General features: G+C 35.2%; 1 protein-coding gene across 1 annotated transcript; it reads left to right on the top strand.

The window, feature by feature from the left end:
* LOC128220005 (uncharacterized) lies at positions 1 to 3,704 on the top strand. Its single transcript, XM_052928274.1, has 2 exons — positions 1 to 1,213; positions 1,374 to 3,704. The coding sequence occupies exons 1-2, from the start codon at positions 28 to 30 to the stop codon at positions 1,553 to 1,555; spliced, it is 1,368 nt and encodes a 455-aa protein (XP_052784234.1). The 5' UTR covers positions 1 to 27; the 3' UTR covers positions 1,556 to 3,704.
* The last annotated feature ends 19,104 nt before the right edge of the window (positions 3,705 to 22,808 follow it).

The following is a 22,808-nucleotide window of genomic DNA, read 5'->3' as shown; positions in this document are numbered from 1 at the left end:
CAGAAGCGAGCGGCGGAACACCCTCAAATGATGAGACATTCAGCGACAGCAGTGAAACTTCAGAAGCGAGCGGCGGAACACCCTCAAATGATGAGACATTCTGCGACAGCAGTGAAACTTCAGAAGCGAGCGGCGGATCACCCTCAAATGATGAGACATTCTGCGACAGCAGTGAAACTTCAGAAGCGAGCGGCGGAACAAATGATGGTCTCCAAAACGCTTCAGTCAAGACGTTACAATAGATATAAGGATCTTTTATCAGAGAAATCTTTAATATACCAACACGAAGCCCTTGCGATCAGCAATACATCAAATGTTTATATTGGTATCGAACACAGCTTTGACAGTTTTGAAGCGAACAGACATCTTTGGTTTTCAGTAGCAGACTCCTTGTCTCTAACGTTCCCATCAAAAGATGATGTGTATTTTAACACTTGGATTCGGCGAATTATTCTCTTTAAGAACAGCACGATTAACAGAATTGACTTCACACGACTTTTTTCTCGCATACCACTGCAACTGATGGTTCAGGAGTTGTCTATGACAAACGTTTTTCAAAAGATTTTTTGGCCATTTAGTTTTGACCAAGCGTTCATGAATCAAAAATTAGCTTTATTAGGAATGTCTGGAATATCTACAAATAAGTATAAACAAAAAGAGCGATTTTATACTGAACTTGAAAAATATCAAACAATCAAAATACCTGTAGAAGAGACGAGAGTGGTTTTAAGTTTCGACCATCCGGACTTGGTTGAAGGTCTTAATCGCTCAGGGATATTGGAAATGAGTAAAGAATATGTGGATGCTGGAAAGCATTTATATACATTAGAAGAACAAGAGCAAATTAAGTCCAACGTCCGGGCAGCCATGGATATGATCAACTCCGCTGATCCAGAACTTTACCGCGCGATCCACCAAGTCATCGGTTGCATAGCTTTCTACAAAGCTGAACATCCAGGCTACGGTGGCGGCACCATCAGCTCAGCTCTAGGGGTAATCTGGCAGGATCCTAGAGCATACGGACAGAAGACTGTTGCCCATTATGCTGAACAGATAGTACATGAGTTCATTCACACGTCTCTTTTCCTTGCTGACATGGTACATGGGACGTACATCGACCGCAGTTTGCTCCCTCAATTAAAGGTCTATTCGCCTGTAAAAAAGGAACTGAGGGATTTTGACAAAACATTTCATGCATCCTACGTTACAACAGGTAACTAAACATTAAACCAAAGTAAGAATAGAAAACATGCTTTGTTAAACATTTCGTTTATGATTTGATTAAGTCATGTCAGTTTTTAGATACTGAAGGAACGATATAATCAAACAAGTTCACTAGGGATGTTTACATTTATTTGTATATTCAATTTCAGGGGTTGCCATATTCCAATCGCGAGCGGGAAACTTTGAAAAGGCTAAGACATACGCTGGAGATCTGCGTGCCGCGGTCGATGGTCTAATAGCAATTCAGAATGAGGCTGCAGTTCTCAACGAGTCTGGGGATGCCATGTTACAGGCTCTAGACGATGTTCTGACTGTGATTAGAAAGGACTAGGGTTAAATGAATGTTATGTTCTCTTAAGAAATATACTTAGCGTAGGGCTTTGTCTGTCTGTGCTATAAAAAATGTCGGACAGGATTTTAAATTATATATTTATATTGACGTTTTACCATTTCTCATGTTTCTGCTTCTAACGTATTACAGCACTTATTGATGTATGTGAAAGTATGTATGCATTTTTATGATTGTTTTTGCATTTTTTCCCAAATATATTTCATATTGTTGTTATTATAAGGGTATAAATATCATATCATAAGTATTAGTTATTTTATTGTTATGGCATTATTCTGCTAATGCAACACCATACATAAATAGTTTTAATATTACTGGATGATTTGATGGACAAGCACCGATACCAGGATGTAACAAAATTCCAATCTTACCGTTAAAAGTTGATATTTTAGGTTTATATAGCTTATTAACACTTAATAGTAGTCAATTTTGAGGATAAGGCCTGCCTTGCAATCACGTAGCAACAATATGTTTTGAACTGCCCGGTGTTTGGGAAGAACATTCGCAAAAAGTACTTGCCTTCTAGTTTTTGATGATGAATTCCTCGTAAAAATATAAAGTTGAATATGGCGTCCTTACATATCTAAGCTTTCAGTCCTTTGATTTTATTAAAATGTTGCAGATTCGTGCTGTCTTTAGAACCGTTTTTAGCTCGCTAGGAATGTTTTAGCGTGTGACGTCTCTTTCCTTAATTTATTGTTTTTACTTAGGGTAATCATTAAGAAGAATGTAGAAAATATATGATGTTTTTCTATTTGTAATGATGTATTCTTTGTTGTTACCAGTTTTAGTACAATGATGCTTTTTATTATGAAACTTTATAATTACACAGTTTTAAACCTTTTATTAGCTGTGTGGGATTTTCATAGTTTCAAACCTCCATCATATATATAAAAGGTTTTTTTGCATTAGGTACTCTGAATTGTATTCCTGCGTCTGCTGATAGAGTCAGGATCCCTAATCATAGAAGTACTTGGGGTTTACCAATAAGTTTATTATTACTTATATTATTATTAAGTTTCCTCAAGTTTATGCATAATTTGATAAGATTTACTATTAATGTTTTTACTTGTTGGGAAAAGAGTGAGGTTGTGCACACAAACTGGTTTAAATCCTCAGTAAAATTACATTTTTTCTGACAGTTCCAAGGCGGTACCTAACAATCCTTGATAAACACCCCTAATTTTTATTTAGTGTATATGAACTGTGTTGTTAGTGGAGTTTTGTGCTGTTATTTCATGTTTCTGGTATGTGATTGTTTTTTCTATACCGTTGGCGTTTACCCTGTGCTTTTAAACGGGGTTTATTTTTAAACTTTTAGCTACTGAGCTTGTTTCTGTAGTTTTTCATATACATATGGTTAAGTTCAGGTGTTAGGGGTTAGCGTTTGCGATTTTGATAAACTTGTTTTACACTGATCAATTTCAGCTGCAGTGTTTATTTTATCTTGCCTGTTAATTCTTGGATTATATTAAACGTTGATTTCTTCTTCTTCATTTGTTGATAATGACAATTTCGCCCCAACATGCTGCACAAATTTAAGTATGCAGAATTTAGTTTTGAATTCCGTGTGCATTTCTACAATATGAATTTGATTGTGTGTAAAAATGCTCCAGACTATCTAGTGAGCAATGCATTGTAGCTTCTTGATTATATTGTTTCAAAAAATAAAGATATTGAAAACGAAGTGAAACAAGTATTTGTGAAATATTTCTTCGCCTTAAACCATTCCTTATATAGTAACATTTATGCGTTAAATGCAAACATTTGGTATGTGAACGTCATAGCTTTTTAAGAATTTTGTTTTCTTTCTTAAGCAAAAGAATAACACTTTAATCTCACACGAACGCTTAATATACAGGAAAAATTTAGTATTGGTGTATTGATTTGCTAAATGCAGAATAACTGAAAAATTAAAATGAGAATCACATATGACAACACACTCTACAAATACAGTTGAATAAATTATCTTTTATTGATCGGTTTTCAAACAATCATCAGTACAACTAAATAAAGACTAAAACGGCACTAATTACAGAAACTTTTGATGTACTAATTATGCAATGACTTACGTTACAATTGAGAATCCTACATACAACATATTAACATGTCATTATAGTTTATACAAATAAACGGCTTAACATCTCTTCTTTTTATACATTTTTTATCAAATTCAAAACGGAATCCATGGCCTATAACATGGTCTCTCCAGACACATGTAGTACACAAGCCTCGATCAGAAATGCAATCATACCAACCACAGCCGCACGTAACGTTCCCGTGTATGTATGAGGCTTCTCTATATTGCCCTTTCCTATTTGGAATATGGCAAAACCTAAATTTGAATAAACAAAAATCGGGTTTAAATTTTACCTATATACGTACACTAAGGTACTTGAATGCGCAATACATATACTACAATTAATAGTTTTTATAATGAAAACATGTTCGGCGGAGTAAATCCCTTGTAAAACAATTTGCAAGGCAATCTGTAAAACTCAATTCACAGGGGCTTTACTTTATATATTCGCTTCGCCTCACCAAATTAATAACGTGTTCATCAGATTTCCCGCATCTCTTTTTCAGAAAGACCAAAAAAAATAATATAATTATATAGTTTTACTTGCGCCCGCACTATCTTAAAAAACGGGTTATGTTTTTAGGAGCGCACATTTCTTTAGTGGAATGTAACCTTCTCAGCGTTAGTGGTCGTAACTGCAGTGAACATTTACTGCTCTCTAACCAAAACCGCGTTTTTCGATTGTAAAAACTATCAAAACACCGGCTACATGGAAACAAAAATCAATTTAACTTCCTAATTTTTGAAATTACGTGATCAAATGACAATTTTACAGCCATTTAAAGGTTGATTAAATTTAGGAAGATTGTGTTTGTTTCAATATGGGTCCCACTAAAAGGAAATGTATATCTAGTGGGCAAGAAGTGCTGAATTTCATCGTGAATGACAGTGAGAGTGATGATCGAAAAAGTTTAAATTTGATTCGGACATGTCTGACGGGATTTCGGATGACAGTTACAGTAACATGACAGTTTGCAGTCAGTCGTCTGCACCTGCTACACATATCCAGGTAGAAACTTAAGGTGTGTATTTTTAACTTTTTTATTGTTTTGCTGCTAATATAGCATATTTGATGATTTTTTTATTAAAAATATACCTCCATGTGTTTTTTTGCTACATATCAAATTATAGTGTTTATTTAATTCTGACGCAATGCATGTAGCGTAATAGAAAACTAAAGTTTTGCCCAGATATGAGAACCAATGGTATTCCTGCATCTTCAAATTTATTTTTGTGTTATCATCAAGTGTATCAGTAATGCATAATAAACATAGTAAACGAGAGATTTTTTTTTTGAAAAAGAGCTTTTCTCCCCTATTGTATGGTCGTAGCTGAGTAAAAATAAATGATGGACATGAAATTTGTAATTTTGGACTGGAGACGAACCAACAGTGAAGTTTGGTTTATTCACCCGTATTAAATAGTGAACGTCTACTGCGACCTTGACCTTTGACCTACTGATCTTAAAATATATAGAGGTCATCTACTAGTCATGACCAACTAGCATACTTAGTATGAAGTTCCTGGGTGCAAGTGTTTTTTATTTATTGAGTGGAAACGAAGTCTGACGTACAGACTGACTGACTGACTGATTGACGGACTGATCACAAAATCAATCGGTGTCATCTACTAGTTATGATCAACTTGCATACCAAATATGACGTTCCTGGGTGCAAGTGTTCTTTAATTACTGAGCTGTTACCGTTTATTCACCTTAAGGGCTCGGCGACCTTGACCTTAGACCTACTGATCTCAAAATCAACAGGGTTTATCTACTAGTCATAATCAACTAGTATACCAAGAATGAAGTTCATTGGTTCAAGCGTTCTTTTGTTATTGAGCGGAAACCGTTTCTTCACCTCACGGTGACCTTGACCATTGATGTACTGATCTCAAAATATGTAGGGTATATCAACTAGTCGGGACCAACTAGCATACCAAGTATAAAATTCCTCGGTAGAAGCGTTCTTTACCTATTGAGCAGAAACCATTTCTAAGCTTAAGGGTACCGCCAACATATCGTTTTTTACTTGAAGGTAACCTTGATCTTTGACCTTTTGATCTCAGGGTCAATAGGGTTCATCTACTAGTCATGAACAACTAGCAGACCAAGTAGGTAGTTCCTGGACCTAAAGTATCTTTAGTTATTGAGTGGAAACCGTTTCTTCTCCTCAAGGTCACGGCGACCTTGAACTTTGACCTAGTTATCGCAAAATCAATAGGGATCATCTACTAGTCATGGCCAATTAGCATATCAAGTATAAAGTTCCTGGGTCTAAGCGTCCGATAGTTATTGAGCGGAAACGAAGTGTGACGTACAGACTGACGGACGGACTGACGGACAAGGCAAAAAAATAATATGTCTCCCCATGAATTGGGGGAGGGGGGCATAATAATGCTACACAGAACATTTATAAATAAAGCAATAAATAAATGTATTGCAAATTAGAATTTCAGATTCCCGACACGCAGCTTACCATAAAGTTCAAGTTTCTGTTAGTCGACAAGGGCGTGCTCAGTCCCGGTTGAGCCAATGGTCGTGGACAGTACAAGGACGCTAAATATAAACCTGACTGACAGTCCTATGTGATTCATGCCATATCATTTACACAAAAACATTAAACAAGCCAAGGCTATATAATTTGTAAATATTAGTAAAAATGGAAATCGTGTCAGAGTGTGTGATTGGAAAAAGTGCACACTTTATGTTGCAAATAAATGTTTGTAGATTTTTTTAAATGATTATGTGTATATTTAAACTATCAATGGAAATCATTCAGATGTAAAATATTTGTATTTTTTTCTATGAAAGATACATCGCATATTTTTTTTATTTTTATTTATGTATGAAAGTTGACCCAATCAGTATTTGCAATACAAAAGAAACAAAAGTGTTGTTTTCGTATACAGTCAAACCCCGTTGGCTTGAACTCGCTTTGCTCGATTTTCTCTTTGGCTCGAACTGGATCGTAAACTGAAAGTAAGAATTCCCGTTTGGCTCGAACTCCCAGAGGCTTGAGGTATTTTCGCCGTCCTTTTGGAGTTCGAACCAACGGGATTCGACTGTATATGTTTATGTTATCTTAAACAATAAGGAAAATATGCCAGTTTAAAATAAGTAGGCGTTTAATTCTGAGAAAGACTGATATAAACTTGGTGCTGGCTGGAATTCTCTGTGACATATTTGGCGCCGAAAGGGTTAAGAGTAGGGTGTAGTTCTTTTGTAAATTCTCTACCGCAACTAAAATGGCTACCAACGCCAATCATGTAGTCATTGCAAGAGTGATAGCTGTAGTTTACATTTTATTGCAAATGCCTATATTCATTTGGTGGGTTACTTTTTAAGTCACCTTGTCTAGTCATTTCCATGGCATGATATATGATTTTTTAACAGAATTATTTTTAACCAGGTTTTCCAAAGGAAAAGTGGAAAACCTAGGTTATTAGATTTGGGTATGCTGTTGGGCAAGCAGGTGCTGTGACCATTGGCGCTCTTGTGCCCCGGCTTTAACTTAACCATGAATGGAGTATTTTGAAAAAAAAGCAAAGTGTTTAACAACTAGAAGACTGTGGTTTTGAGTTCTTTAAATTATTAAATAGTGTAATGCAATGTTTCTGCTTGATCTCAAATAACATTTGTTTGATCTCAAAACTGATATTTGTATAAAATTATCTTGTAGTGTTATCATTATTTCATTCGGATGTTATCCTTGTACTGTTTACAATATCATTGTTTAGTTAACAAGTGAATAAAATGTTAGTAACAGTGGCTATATATATATATATATTTGTTCGCTCTTCGCTTGCTCCTCTTTTATGCTAAATGCAATACAAATATTTTTATTATTATTTCGCTCGCTCGCCCCATTATTTTTTGTGAAAAAATGCGATGTTATCAATTTGGTGAGACCTTATCGATTTTTTTTTACATGTACTGAGTTTCTTAAGTATCGTATACCGAAAGGACCGATATACTTGAACGAGTTTCACAACCTTTACATTAAGTTATTCTACATTGTCAAGAGTTTGGAATATTACTGATTCGATAACTATGTATACATGAAGAATATCACATGGGTAGCCATTTAAAGCTGTATCAAAAGAGCACGCTACAAGGGATATAACGTGTACTTGAAATGAATTTCTAAGAAAATGAGTTCAATGAATATATTGCAATACTGCGTTTAGCATCAATACAAGGTTGATAATTTTTTAGAAGATGCAAACTACTGATTTTTATCTCTATTGATTTAACTTCAAGTAATGATTTTAAAAAATATATGTTATTATTTTGTTAAATAACTTCTTGTTTTCACAACCTCACGTAAACAAGAAGCGTCAACATTTTCTGGGGCAATAATGTAAGTGTTCTTTTTCAGAGAAAATGTTTATATATATGTATATGCAAAATATACAAAAAACAAGCCCAAAGGTTTAAGCATAAACCTCGTTTAATGGCACAGGGTAAACGCAAAAGACATAGATCACATAAAAACAAAAATCACAAACAAGAAACATTGAACATCAGCCAATAACTCAACAAACAACACAGTGAATATATACGAGTATAATATATATATATATATATATATATATATATATATATATATATATATATATATATATATATATATATATATATATATATATATATACAAAACTGTATCTGTTTATCAAGGATTGTTAACCATATTTTTTCATCTTCAAAATCAAGAATGCAAGTACTCTTCAAAGGATTGCCGTTATCTACGGTTATATAAAATCTAAGCAAATAATTTAGTCAATCTGCCTAACTAGCTGCTGAAAACATTTTGATTTTAAGAATTTTCTTTAAAACATCACCATAAATTTCGGGATGGGAAATACCAGGGCTGTAACAATACGATGAAAAGCGTATTGCAATAGATTGCAAAACGCTTAAACCGTATTGCAGTAAATTTCATTAGATATTGTTGCCTATATGAATATAGAATAAAGTGAAATAAACTTATAATCCATGTAAATGGTTCATAGTGATGTATTCATCACAGACATACTATGTCAACCATCAAAATACTGTGACTGTCTAACTCAATCTGCTTTAGAGTTCAACTTTTTAACTCAAATCCAACCAATTGCTCTTGTTTGAAGCACACAACTTTTAAGGAACCAATCTTCAGTAATATGGCAAGAAGTTATAGTTTCATAAGACTCGGTGGCTCTACCGGTCCAACCATATGTGGTAAAAGCTCTAGTATGTGAAGCTGACAGTCGAACTTTAGCTTTTACCCTTTCATGCATGTCCGGAATAACAGTTTGTAAAAAGTGGATTGTATGATATAATTGGGGTCTAAAGGGTTCACAAGATCACAAAAGCCCTCATTGCTAACTACACTAAATAACTCAGTATGTGTGTTGCCGACACAAACTGCTTTCTACAGTACAGCATGGATGCAAATTTCAGCCTGCTGGAAAGAAGGTCAGAGTCAAAGGACATCTTGTATAGTTGGACATATTCCATAGAAATGGGCTGACCAAGTCTAATGCACTCTGAAGCTAGTGTGGAGGCAAATATGCCCAAACGAATAGTAATCTGATTTGATGTTGCCTCTTTCTTGTGGCCATTGCCAGTTTCTGTCAGGTCTGCCAGGACATCGGTTCTTACTTATCACATTATATACTTACACTGAATGAACATCGGTTCTTACTTATCACATTATATACTTACACTAAATGAAAATCTGTTCTTACTTATAACACAATATACTTACACTGAATGAACATCGGTTCTTAATTATCAAACACTATACTTGCACTTAATGAAAATCGGTTCTTACTTATCACACAATATTCTTACCCTGAATGAACATCGGTTCTTAAATATTACACACTTTACTTGCACTTAAAGAAAATCGGTTCTTACTTAGCACACAATATACTTACACTTAATGAACATCGGTTCTTAATTATCACACACTATACTTGCACTTAATGAAAATCGGTTCTTACTTATCACACAATATACTTACACTGAATGAACATCGGTTCTTACTTATCACACAATAAACTTACACTTAATGAACATCGGTTCTTACTTATCACACAATATAATTACACTTAATGAACATCGGTTCTTACTTATCACACACTATACTTACACCGAATGAACATCGGTTCTTACTTATCACACAATATACTTACATCGAATGAACATCGGTTCTTACTTATTACACAATATACTTACACCGAATAAACATCGGTTCTTACTTTTCAAACAGTATACTTACACTTAATGAACATCGGCTCTTTTGAATCTTAAAGCTGCACTCTCACAGATTGAACTTGTTGATAACATTTTTAATATTTTTGTCTTGGAACGAGCCATTTTTTGCGAAAATCCATGGAAACCAGTTATATAAGATTGCTGACAAAAAAAAAAAAAACAGATCGCAGATTTTTATATTTATGTTCAAAAAGTGATGTTTGATGCATTTTTCTTAAACCGTTAGCAACGATTTAAGCCATAAAACATTAATTTAAGAACGGAAATATGACAATCTACGATCTGATTTTTTGTCAGCAATCATGTATCATTGGTTTGCAGACATTTACGCAAAAAATGCTCTTTCCAAGACAAAAAAATAAAAAAAATGTAAAAATGGTATATCTGTGAGAGTGCAGCTTTAAATATTTATACAATTATAATTAACTTCAATGTCAATCAATTTAAACTTTGTAACAAAAACACACGTTAAACACTACAATTAATTAAAACTATTATTTAAAATTGAACGAAATACTTCTAATAATGTACCGGCTTACATCCGAGGTTGTTTTCGATGGAAAATGGCCGAGGTGTTCCGAATGTAATCTTTAGTGTCATTACATCGTCACAGGATGTAGTACAAGACTGTATGGTGATATCTTTATTGTTAATTACAATCTTAAGTAATATTCCGGACAAAGCATGTGGCCAGACATGCTAATCACAAACAACATGATTTAACCTAAAAGTAATGTACATGATAACATTAATTGAAATCAGTTTCCATTTTTATCTGAATTTACTGATAAATTAAATAAATTTGTAACCGGGCTCCTATATTTTCATCTTGTTTTTAATATGAATAACCGCATTCAAAAGCTTTGAACAGGAACTCAGTATGAAAAAAAATAGAATATAGCCTACATTTTCAGTACTAGACTCTTCAGGCTCTGCCTACTTAGAATATTGAACAGAACAGAACATAACATAACAGAACAGAATGTGTTTTTTTTTTTAAATGAGCATATACAGCTCATCGTTATAAACACAGAATGAAAAAATGAAAAATAGCATGCATGTGATAAATAAGTAATGCATATGTATATTTTGGTAACCATACCAACAATACATATGGCATACACAAAACTAACACATTTAACAGCAATGATAATGTGAAAATGTTTTTTAAAATATTATATATTTATGTCTCTTATCTTAAAAGCCTTAATACAGCTACAGAAAATACCTAATTTTATTAACATAGTTTTTTATCAGGCAAACCTCGTTTCCGCAAAACACCCTACGCTCGGGTTGGGATGAACCAATCTTACACTCTCGGCCATGGAATACACTTATATTCTATGCACATTGCAATAACGTTGTTGGTGACAGAAAGCTTTTTTAAGTCTGTATATGATAACCCCGCAGAGAGAATATCAATTTTTGACTAGGTTTTATCACCAAACAAGAGGCATAACTCATTTACTATTAAAGCCATAGTTATATGCCTTGCTGTAGTGTTGTATGGATACTGTCTCTGGCAACGTCTGTACCAAGTTTCATTTAAATGTCTCGATCGATTTTTAAGTTATGACCAAGGTTAATGTTTTTTGCACCACGGCGATGCTAATGCCGACAACACCAAGGTAATCACAATACCTCGATTTTACACTGTATCTAAATGCTCTTAAAACAGTCCAAATTTTGAGAAAACTTGCTTTACATACATACAATGTTTGTGTCAACAGTCAGATTGTGGTCATATAATTTCATATCAATTTTTGTTGAGTCTCAAATACGCGGCATGTCACTTTTTAAAGTGAGTTCGCAAACTCAACTGCACTGCATTAACCTTTGCCATACATGTGCACGCATTGCATGTACACGCATGTTTTACAATTTTTCTCAGATACTTTTTTTCTCAAATGTGTAGGCCTAAAAGAAACCTGTGTTGTGGGTCACCCAACCCTGCCTGGCAAAAACCCCTCGACCCTAGAGTTTTATCGACCCTAGATCAAATAAAAATTCCGATTTCAGAGTTTTATTTTTTGTTGTCCATTTGTGTTGAATATACTTAAAAACATACCGTATTTATTATTTAACACATATGAATTTTATGTCTAGTACTCTCTCCACTTGCTATGGTGTTTTCACTGGCCTTGAAAAAACAACAGCAAAAACAACAACATTGTTCCTACCCTAAACAGCATTTTAGGGGTCGATTCCCTATATTCAGTGATATTGTAGGCCTTATTTTGATAACTGCATAAAGGCAATGAGAAAATGTCCATTTTATCTCAAAACACCGTCAAAAAACTTAACAATAATGATTTGTTTAAAAACAACGTAGTGTCTCCCTTAGTGTCGTACCAAGCTCTTTGGCTGCTGAGTTCACGCTGCCAGACTGCCACGCCACCAGGCTGCTTTCTTAGCGCTGCCAGTCTGCCAGACTGCTAAATTCACTGTCATACTGATACCATTATGCAACGGCTGTCCAATGGAAATAATATATACACCTAAACGTAAAAGTTTAAACGTTGTTAATTTTACAATGATTATATTATGATTAGTTATATTAACTTCTGCCCAGTCACTCTCGTCGGCAGGATGTTGCGCGAGGGTGGTCTTGGATTGTTGGGGAAACCTGACTACCCGAAGAAAACCCACTTCTCCATCCTGGTGACCACCAACCAAACTCAAAAGCCCCCAGGCCGGGAATCGAACCCGGATCGCCTTGGTGAGTTGCGAGTGTGCTAAAACCACTTACACCTTAAACATGTTAAAACACGAGTTGACAGTAATATGCATAAGAAGATCATCGTATTTTGTCAGATGTAAATTCAACTGTCGAGTCATATTTGAAACCAGTTATGGAAAGTTTTAAGAACAACTAAGATAGATGAGGTTTGGGCAATAGCTTATATAATCCCTCTCGCGAATCTTTTCTGCGAAGAAACCAGTACCAGTGTCCATTTTGTGAAGCCATGAGTATGTACCCGTATTGGAGATTGAACCCACAATCTCTCGGGTGAGCGGTAGACACATTGGGAAGACGTCATTTCGTACCCTGACCATTTCGTACCATCCGTTTTTGGTCATTTCGTAGCCTTTATATAGTCATTTCGTATCCGTAATGGCTATCTTAAGGGTACGAAATGACCTAAACACGGAGGGTTCGAAATGGTCAGGGTACGAAATGACTATAGGTTGGGTACGAAATGACTATTTAAAGGGTACAAAATGACCAAAAATCGGAGTGTACGAAATGATCAGGGTACAAACTGACTATAAACCTTCACATGCCCCCAGTGACATAATGTAATGTTTGCACGGGCCATAACTTTGACTTGTCCGATGAGTCAAGTGGTTAGCGCACTCGCTTTTAGTAAGTTCGGTGGGTGGTCACCAAGCTGGACATATGTGGGTTTTCTCCGGGTTTTCCGGTTTCCCTACAACATAAAGCGAGACAAATCGGCCCATTACCAAATCGGCCTACTACAAATCGGCCCCTAAGACGTTTAGGCCCTGCCATTTCGTCCCCTTAATTTATTTGACTCGATACGTTTCGGCCCCTAAATTACTGAATTTCAACAGAGACATTTCGGCCCCTTACTTTTTTCTATTTTGAATATATATAAGGAAAAACATATTATAGAAAACATTTTAAAAGAAGTTGTACATGAGATCTGTAAAATTAAAAATAGACATGTATTCATGAAATTTATTAATAAGATTGCAAAAAACAACAACAAAAAGACATTAAAATCTGAACACTTAATTTTATTATAAAATTAAAAAAAAAAAATATAAAAATGTATTTTGTTAAAACTGTTAAATATAACTTTATCAATAACATTTTCAAAGAAAATTTGTCTTTGATCAATGCATTCTTTGCCAGGCAAACTGTTGGTGTTGTGGGAGTGAAAAAGACGTTCAAAGACGTGTGAGTGTGAATGATAAGTGTCTTTTATTTCTTAGTTTAAGCTTTTAAGTTTTTCTGTTTTGGACTTTAGATAATAACTGTAATGTCTGATTCAGAGTTGTGTTTTAAGTGTGATAAGGATGTGAGGCCGCTGCAACATTCAGTCACCTGCGATGAATGTGACAGATGGCAGCACTGAGACTGCGATACAGGTGGCAGCACTGAGACTGCGATACAGGTGGCAGCACTGAGACTGCAATACAGGTGGCAGCACTGAGACTGCAATACAGGTGGCAGCACTGAGACTGCGATACAGGTGGCAGCACTGAGACTGCAATACAGGTGGCAGCACTGAGACTGCCATACAGGTAAGTGTTAGCAATATTAATGTTTTGTTGACACCCCCAAAATGTATAATAAATCGTTTTAAGATTTGGCTATGTGTGTAACAGCGAGAAATCCCATAATTCATGTTATTTAGTATAAAATGCATACGATACCAAACTATATCAAAGCTGTTGTCATTGACACTGGACTGGCAAAATATTTGTTAACATGTTTATGACTCACATTGGCACGTGGGCATTTGTGGACATTATAAAACGCACGTGTGTCTTACACGGTATTATCAACATATAAGAATCTATATTAGCGGGGTTTTTTCATGGTTTTTATTTTATCATTGTAAATTACTGATGTCTAGATTAGTTGATGTCAAGTTTAATTTTCATGTTATAAAAGTATCAATAAATCTAAGATAATACATGATTAAATTAAAGGCTACGTGGCCACAAATTCAATCATTTAAAGGCGTCAAAATATAGCTATTATTTGTTATTTTTTTCTACACCTAAATTATATGCATTTCCATATTCTGATCTTTCAAATAAAACTGATTAAATGTGATAAACTGTCATAAAAATATACACTTATTTCAATATTTGTATTGCATTCAATACATATAACAGTTTGACACTGTGCCCAGAATATAAGAAAATTCATTCTTATTCATGATTACGTTTAGATGCTGTGTACTTGTTGTTATTTTTTTGTGACCTGAGTGTAGACGAATAAACTTGTAAACTTGTTAAGTGTCACAAATTCCGACGTCTGACACCGTCTGTCTCGAAAAAAAATAACGTCTTAAAACAGATTTCTTATTTCATTAATTATTTTCCATCTTAAAGCTGCACACTCATAGATTGAACGTTTTGACATTATTTTTTTTGTCTTGGAACGAGCCAATTTTTGCGAAAATCCATGGAAACCAGTTATGTAAGACTGCTGACAAAAATTAGATCGCAGATTTTTACATTTAAGTTCAGAAATTGATGTTTATGCATTTTTCTTAAACCGTTAGTAACGGTTTAAGCCATAAAACATTAATTTTCGAACGGAAATATAAAAATCTGCGATCTAATCTTTTGTCAGCAGTCTTTTATTATTGGTTTGCAGATATTTACGCAAAAAAATTGCTCATTCCAAGACAAAAAAATAAAATGGTGTCAAAAGGGTATACCTGAAGGAGTGCAGCTTTAAAAGGCATCTTCAGAGTTGATAACTTCAAAGCAAGGAAAGACTACAGTACAGTCCGTCTACAAGCCCTGTAGTGCTATGGGAACGAGGGAAGGGTTGGTAACTGCGGTGGTTTTGTCTTCGCGACAAAGATAGCGGGGAATGGGCCTAACCTATGGTCCCTGAGGTGCGGGGGCTTTTGGCGGGGATTTAACCAGCAGTTCGTCCCCACAGGGCAGATTTTTACCCGGGGTTGGCTGGACCGAAAGTCAAAGTCACCGCTATTCCACTAACCTGGGGGCGTGGTTACAATTGACAGGTGCATTATCGTTATCAATCGTTTAATAGGTGATGAGACCGCCGGCGATTAACTCGGTTATCATTACGATTTAAAGTGACACACTAATTCAAAATCGATACAAACACATGTATCCCAAACACCAATTTTGACTGATAACCCTTAAAGTTCGTACTAACTAAATAATGCATTTATGGAAAACATTAAGTACTGATAACAGGATTTAACCGTGTATTTAAATGCAGGAGGCGCATAAATATTAAACGATTGATGAATGCTAAAAGATTTACTGTTGTCTACTTTCGTTTCATATGGTAGAAATACCGTGTGTTATGCTAAATATAAAAAACATTATTATTAATTGTGGTAAATCTTGTTTGGAAGTAAGAGTGCATCTTTAAGTTGACCTATTTGATAACGTCGAATGACAGTTGGGGTCAATCGTTCACTTGGGAACTGAGCATCCGGGACCTGTATAATGTCACTTCTTCTCCCTAAAACATTAAATATGTGCCTTGATGGTTGAAAAACACTTAGAATACAACCTGCATTTTAAGCCAATGAAATTGCAAATAGACAATCATTAAGTACTAGACTTAATCATTTAGAATTTCACCTTTCGCGGGTGTTTAAAGGTCCGCCTACTGCCACTCATCCAATACACATTCCCTGCGTCAATGTTTGCGTTGTCAATGTATCAGCTAATGATGTTGTATATTAAGTCAGTAAGATGACCTGAAGTAATTTCTTAATGAATAATAAGAATTTACTTCATGATATCTTACTAATACATACAATACATTTCTACTATGGGCGCCGGCATGATGGACTATCTTTACAGACTCGTATAAGGTCAAATCTATTGGATAATTGCCGAGGTGTTCCGATTAGATATTATATAATGTAATACCAAACGGAACAACTTGGCTATCTCCCCCACACGACGTTGTTTCGTCGGGGGAAATGGCCTTGATGCTCCGATTTATTACATGCTTGAATGAAGTATCGGGGAATATCAGAATGTATGCGTCATGTATACCGGCCGGTGTATTTTAATAATGGAAGTAGTTCGTAAACTTAAAAATAATAAGTGTTAATTACTTGTACACTGTTTAACGTGTAATTTGTATTACTAAGTTCAAATCGATTCCCATTGACGCGAACTATTGCATAAACACTCGAAATTCCTTAGAGTAAAGTCCTTTGGCTTAATTGATAAATTAAAATTATTACGCGATCTACTTGCAGCGTAATGGCATGATAAATTGTCCGTATACTCCGATTTTGTTTCCGATGGAAATTGGTCGAGCTGTTCCGATTTATTCCTTACCGTCCCAGCAGGGCGTTTTATCTGAGTGCGTCCATATTGCACTCTGGATCTACTGTTCCAAATATAATAATTATTTACCGACGGACACCAGGACAGCACCCACTAAAATACAAATATAATGTATGCATACTTTAACTACGCCCCACAAGATCAGCATCCACTAGAATACAAATACAATATATGCTTACTTAAACTACGCCCCACCAAGACGGCACCCACTAGAATACAAATATAATATATGCATACTTTGACTACTTCCACCAAGGACAGCATCCACTAGAATACAAATACAATATATGCTTACTTAAACTACGCCCCACCAAGACGGCACCCACTAGAATACAAATATAATGTATGCATACTTTAACTACTTCCCACCAGGACAGCATCCACTAGAATACAAATATAATGTATGCATACTTTAACTACTTCCCACCAGGACAGCACCCACTAGAATACAAATATAATGTATGCATACTTTAACTACGTCCCACCAGGACAGCACCCACTAGAATACAAATATAATGTATGCATACTTTAACTACGTCCAACCAGGACAGCACCCACTAAAACACAAATATAATGTATGCATACTTTAACTACGTCCCACCAGGACAGAACCCACTAGAATACAAATATAATGTATGCATACTTTAACTCTGTCCAACCAGGACAGCACCCACTAGAATACAAATATAATGTATGCATACTTAAACAACGCCCCACCAAGACGGTACCCACTAGAATACAAATATAATGTATGCACACTTTAATTCTACCACCAGGACAGTACCCACTAGACTACAAACATTGTATACATACTTAAACAACGCCCCATCAGGACAACACCCAATAGAAAACAAACAAAATGTATACATACTTTAACAACGCCCCATCAGAACAACATCCACTAGATTACAAATATAATTATGCATACTTAAACAACGCCACACCAGAACAGCATCCACTAGAATACAAATAGAATGTATGCATTAACAACGCCCCACCACGACAGCACCCACTAGAATACAATTTAAATAGATGCATTTTCTAACAACGCCCCACCAGGACAGCATCCACTAGAATACAATTACAATATATGCATATTCAAACAACGCCCCACCAGGACAGCATCCACTAGTATACTAATACAATTTATGCATATTCTAACAACGCCCCACCAGGATAGCATCCACTAGTATACATATACAATATATGCATATTCTAACAACGCTTCACCAGGACAGCATCCACTAGAATACAAATACAATATATGCATATTCTAACAACGCCCCACCAGGACAGCATTCACTAGAATACAATTACAATATATGCATATTTTAACAACGCCCCACCAGGACAGCATCCACTAGTATAGTAACACAATATATGCATATTCTAGCAACGTCCCACCAGGACAGCATCCGCTAGAATACAAATACAATATATGCATATTCTAGCAACGTTCCACCAGGACAGCATCCGCTAGAATACAAATACAATATATGCATATTCTAGCAACGCCCCACCAGGACAGTATCCACTAGAATACAATTACAATATATGCATATTCTAACAACGTCCCACCAGGAAAGCATCCACTAGAATACAAATACAATATATGCATATTCTAACAACGTCCCACCAGGAAAGCATCCACTAGTATACATATACAATATATGCATATTCTAACAACGTCCCACCAGGAAAGCATCCACTAGAATACAAATACAATATATGCATATTCTAACAACGTCCCACCAGGAAAGCATCCACTAGTATACATATACAATATATGCATATTCTAACAACGCCCCACCAGGAAAGCATCCACTTGTAAACAAATGCAATATATGCATATTCTAACAACGCCCCACCAGGTCAGCATCCACTTGTATACAAATGCAATATATGCATATTTTAACAACGCCCCACCAGGACAGCATCCACTAGTTTACTAATACAATATATGCATATTCTAGCAATGCCCCACCAGGACAGCATCCACTAGAATACAATTACAATATATGCATATTCTAACAACGCCCCACCAGGACAGCATCCACTAGTATACTAATACAATATATGCATATTCTAACAACGCCCCACCAGGACAGCATCCACTAGTATACTAATACAATATATGCATATTCTAACAACGCCCCACCAGGACAGCATCCACTAGAATACAAATACAATATATGCATATTCTAACAACGCCCCACCAGGACAGCATCCACTAGTATACTAATACAATATATGCATATTCTAGCAATGCCCCACCAGGACAGCATCCACTAGAATACAAATACAATACATGCATATTCTAACAACGCCCCACCAGGACAGCATCCACTAGTTTACTAATACAATACATGCATATTCTAACAACGCCCCACCAGGACAGCATCCACTAGTTTACTAATACAATACATGCATATTCTAACAACGCCCCACCAGGATAGCATCCACTAGAATACAAATACAATATATGCATATTATAGCAACGCCCCACCAGGACAGCATCCACTAGAGCTGGTCATATTTTAAGTAACCCGTGCCAGTGCACACTCTCAATTAAAGTATAAACAACACAATAGAACGTGTTATGATATTATATTGTATTTGAACAATGAATTCTAGCCCCTGGACATGTGCATATTTAGGTTTGAGTGAATGAAGTTTCATGTGGTCAGCATTGCATGTATATTGATCAGGTGAAGTTAGGAGCAATACAAGACGGATGTTTTATAATGGTTGTCATCATGACAAAACGTTTCTGTTTATAGGTATTGGAGTTTGTTTTAAATGCATTATGGTTCTTGATTTTATGACTAGTGTGAATATGTAAACATGAATTGTTATCCGAAGTGGAATTTATGAACGTTCATTGCGTCATCATCGCAAGAAAACTTTTCAGGATCGAACATAGTCACCCACGCACCCAACGTCAAGTTGTCAACCCCACCACTGTACCGCTTTATGACGTCACAATGATTTACAGGTAATTTTAATTTTGCTTACATTTTAGTAATATGTAGTGTGCGTGTGTGTGTGTGTTAGTACCAGAGCGCCGTACTAAAGTTTCCAGGTTTACCACAATTGTGATGAAAGCCAAATCTCCCTGGCATTTTAATTCACGGCGAAAGTATTGCAAATAAAACGTTTTGCACAATTAGGATAAAACAATAATTCAAAACGCATGTTTCACTAATTAGGTCATTTTATATTTCATGAGCTTGAATTTAAGAAATACACGAGAAAAAAACTGCATTTTCTTTTGGTATTAGACATCTTAGCATCTTTCCAAAGACGTCTTACCCGAGTGTCAGAAAGTATTTAAGACAAGATAAGTATTATTTTGAGTCGGCAAGATAAAAATAATACAACATAAGTTCATGCGAGCTTTTGAACCGACTATTTATAAACATATTGTATATGGCATAACAAGTGTATAAAAGCTAAAAGTCAGTGGTATATAAAGTGGCATATTTTTAAGGTGTTTTACAGCTATTGAAAATACATAATAACTTAAAAATCATAGATGGTATACAAAGTTAATTAAAAGGAACTCTAACATAAAGACAGGGACTTAACTATTCAATTAGGTAACAGAGATATAAATGATAGTTGCAATGGTATGGTACATGCTATTAAAAAGGTCAACTTAGTTAAAAAAGATTTCTAATAAAAAAGAGAGGTCTATTTAAGAGATTTACAGATAGCTTCATAATATCAAATATTTGTTTTATTTCCGTGTATACATATTGTCATAAATATGATATTGAACATTGATGCATACATTTTCCAAAGTGGACTTCGTTTCAATGAGATTATTGATAAAAAATAAAAATAAACTATTGTTATGAAAAGAAGTACAGTAAAGGTAAGTTATAAAGTAAACCTAGGATAAAAAGAGCGCCCGGCGTGGGATTCGAACCCTCGACAATCGGAACACTAGCACGGCGCTCTAACCAACTGAGCTAACCGGCCGATTGATTAATTTTCACATACACTTTAGTAATAAGAAAATGTCAAGTACCCGTATGTGGTCTAGGATGCACTCTCTATATGCCTCATTACCACAGTTATCTCCCCTGCCAATCCGTTGACCGGATGTTAATACACAAAAAAGAGTGCTTGTTTCAAATATCAATAGTTTATTAAAGTCGAATGAAAGAGAAGAAACGGATGATCTTTTTGCATAGAACTGAACATAATCTGGCATTGTATTGAAAACAAAATGAGTTTGTATTGTAAATAATGGAATACTCATTGCCCGTCGAACTCTGTAAATTGGTAGTGTGTAGCCTTATTCCTTTTCGAGCTTAGGGTCATGCATTTCTACTTAAATTTGTGAGACGCTGAACTGATCAACGTTTGCAGGTCAACGTTATGTTTTCTTGTGATTATATATTGTGTCTTGGGATGCTTTACAGCTGCCAGACGATTGCTTATTTTATTGCTTTCTAATCCCAATGACTCTTTTTAAAGACTGAGTAATAAACATAAATCATAGCCGTTACTCTTTGAATTTGGTTAATTGGAAATTGTCGGTGAGGGCCATTTTTCTAATATTGTCATAACTTATGGCCCAAACGAATTGTATAATAATATTGTTTGTCAAAACTATGTATATCACGTGTGTATATTATTGACAATAAAATACGATTAAACTAATTTGGCTGAAGACCACAGAAAGAAAAATATTATGAATATGTCAGAGATTAAATATTTTCTGCTGGACTTTTCTTACTTTCGGATTGATTCAAAAACGATTCCGTGAAAAAACAAACTGGGCGAATTTTCGTAGAAGAAAAGCGACACCTTGTTATTGTTTAAATCGATTATTTTTTATGGTTGCAATTTATGCAAAAAGCTAGACATCGATTTTGTTCCAATCTTTAAGCCGCACTCTCAGAGATTAACCGTTTTGACTCCTTTAAAAAAATGCAAAATACATAAAGCATTAATTTTTCACTTAAATATAAAAATCTTCGATCTGATTTTGTGTCAGCTGGTTTCCATCAATATTCGCAGAAATTGACTCGTTCCAAGACAAAAAGTTGTCAAAAATCTGTGAGAGTGCAGCTTTAAGTGTTGCCTGTTTACATATAAATGTATAGGTAAATTAATTAATAGATTAAAACATAATTGTCACTCTTATTCATATGTTTAATACTCGTTTGTAGCATATTGGTATTTGATTTAATAAATATATAAACTTTATATAAGAACATGTGATTATACTTATGTTCAATTGTTTCAGCGTCCACCGTACCGGAAGGGGGTCCGACGTTCCACCCGAAGAGATGCCGCTTGCATTGGAGCTGGCTTTTGATGTCAACCCACCACTGAGGTAATGGCTCATAGCGGGAAAGGTTTTTGGTAAGACTAGTGCTAGAAGCCATATGTATATTGGTAAAACATAAACAATGATAATGATAATGAGAAAAACGCGTCAAGTTAGTGTTTGTTCAAGAGTTTAATATGTAATGGGTGGTGATTATGGTCTTGCATTTAAATGATGATGATGAGGTGGCGGATGATGATGATGATGAAGTTGAAGAAAAACAGAAAAAAGAAGAAGAAGAAGAAGAAGAAGAAGAAGAAGAAGAAGAAGAAGAAGAAGGTGATGGTGACAGGTAATAATACGGCAAAAGAAGAAGAAGAAGAAGAAGAAGAAGAAGAAGAAGAAGAAGAAGAAGAAGAAGAAGAAGATTGCTTACATGGCCATGAACTATATTTACATTGCAAAAAAGCTGGGGAATCGATTCGTTAATCTTATCCAAGTTCTGCCATCTTAACGCTAATTATTCTAATTTACTCAGGTTGAAGGCATGGAA

Source organism: Mya arenaria, chromosome 1, assembly GCF_026914265.1.
Source record: "Mya arenaria isolate MELC-2E11 chromosome 1, ASM2691426v1".
NCBI lineage: Eukaryota > Metazoa > Mollusca > Bivalvia > Myida > Myidae > Mya > Mya arenaria.
This window is presented reverse-complemented; position numbering and strand designations above follow the sequence as displayed.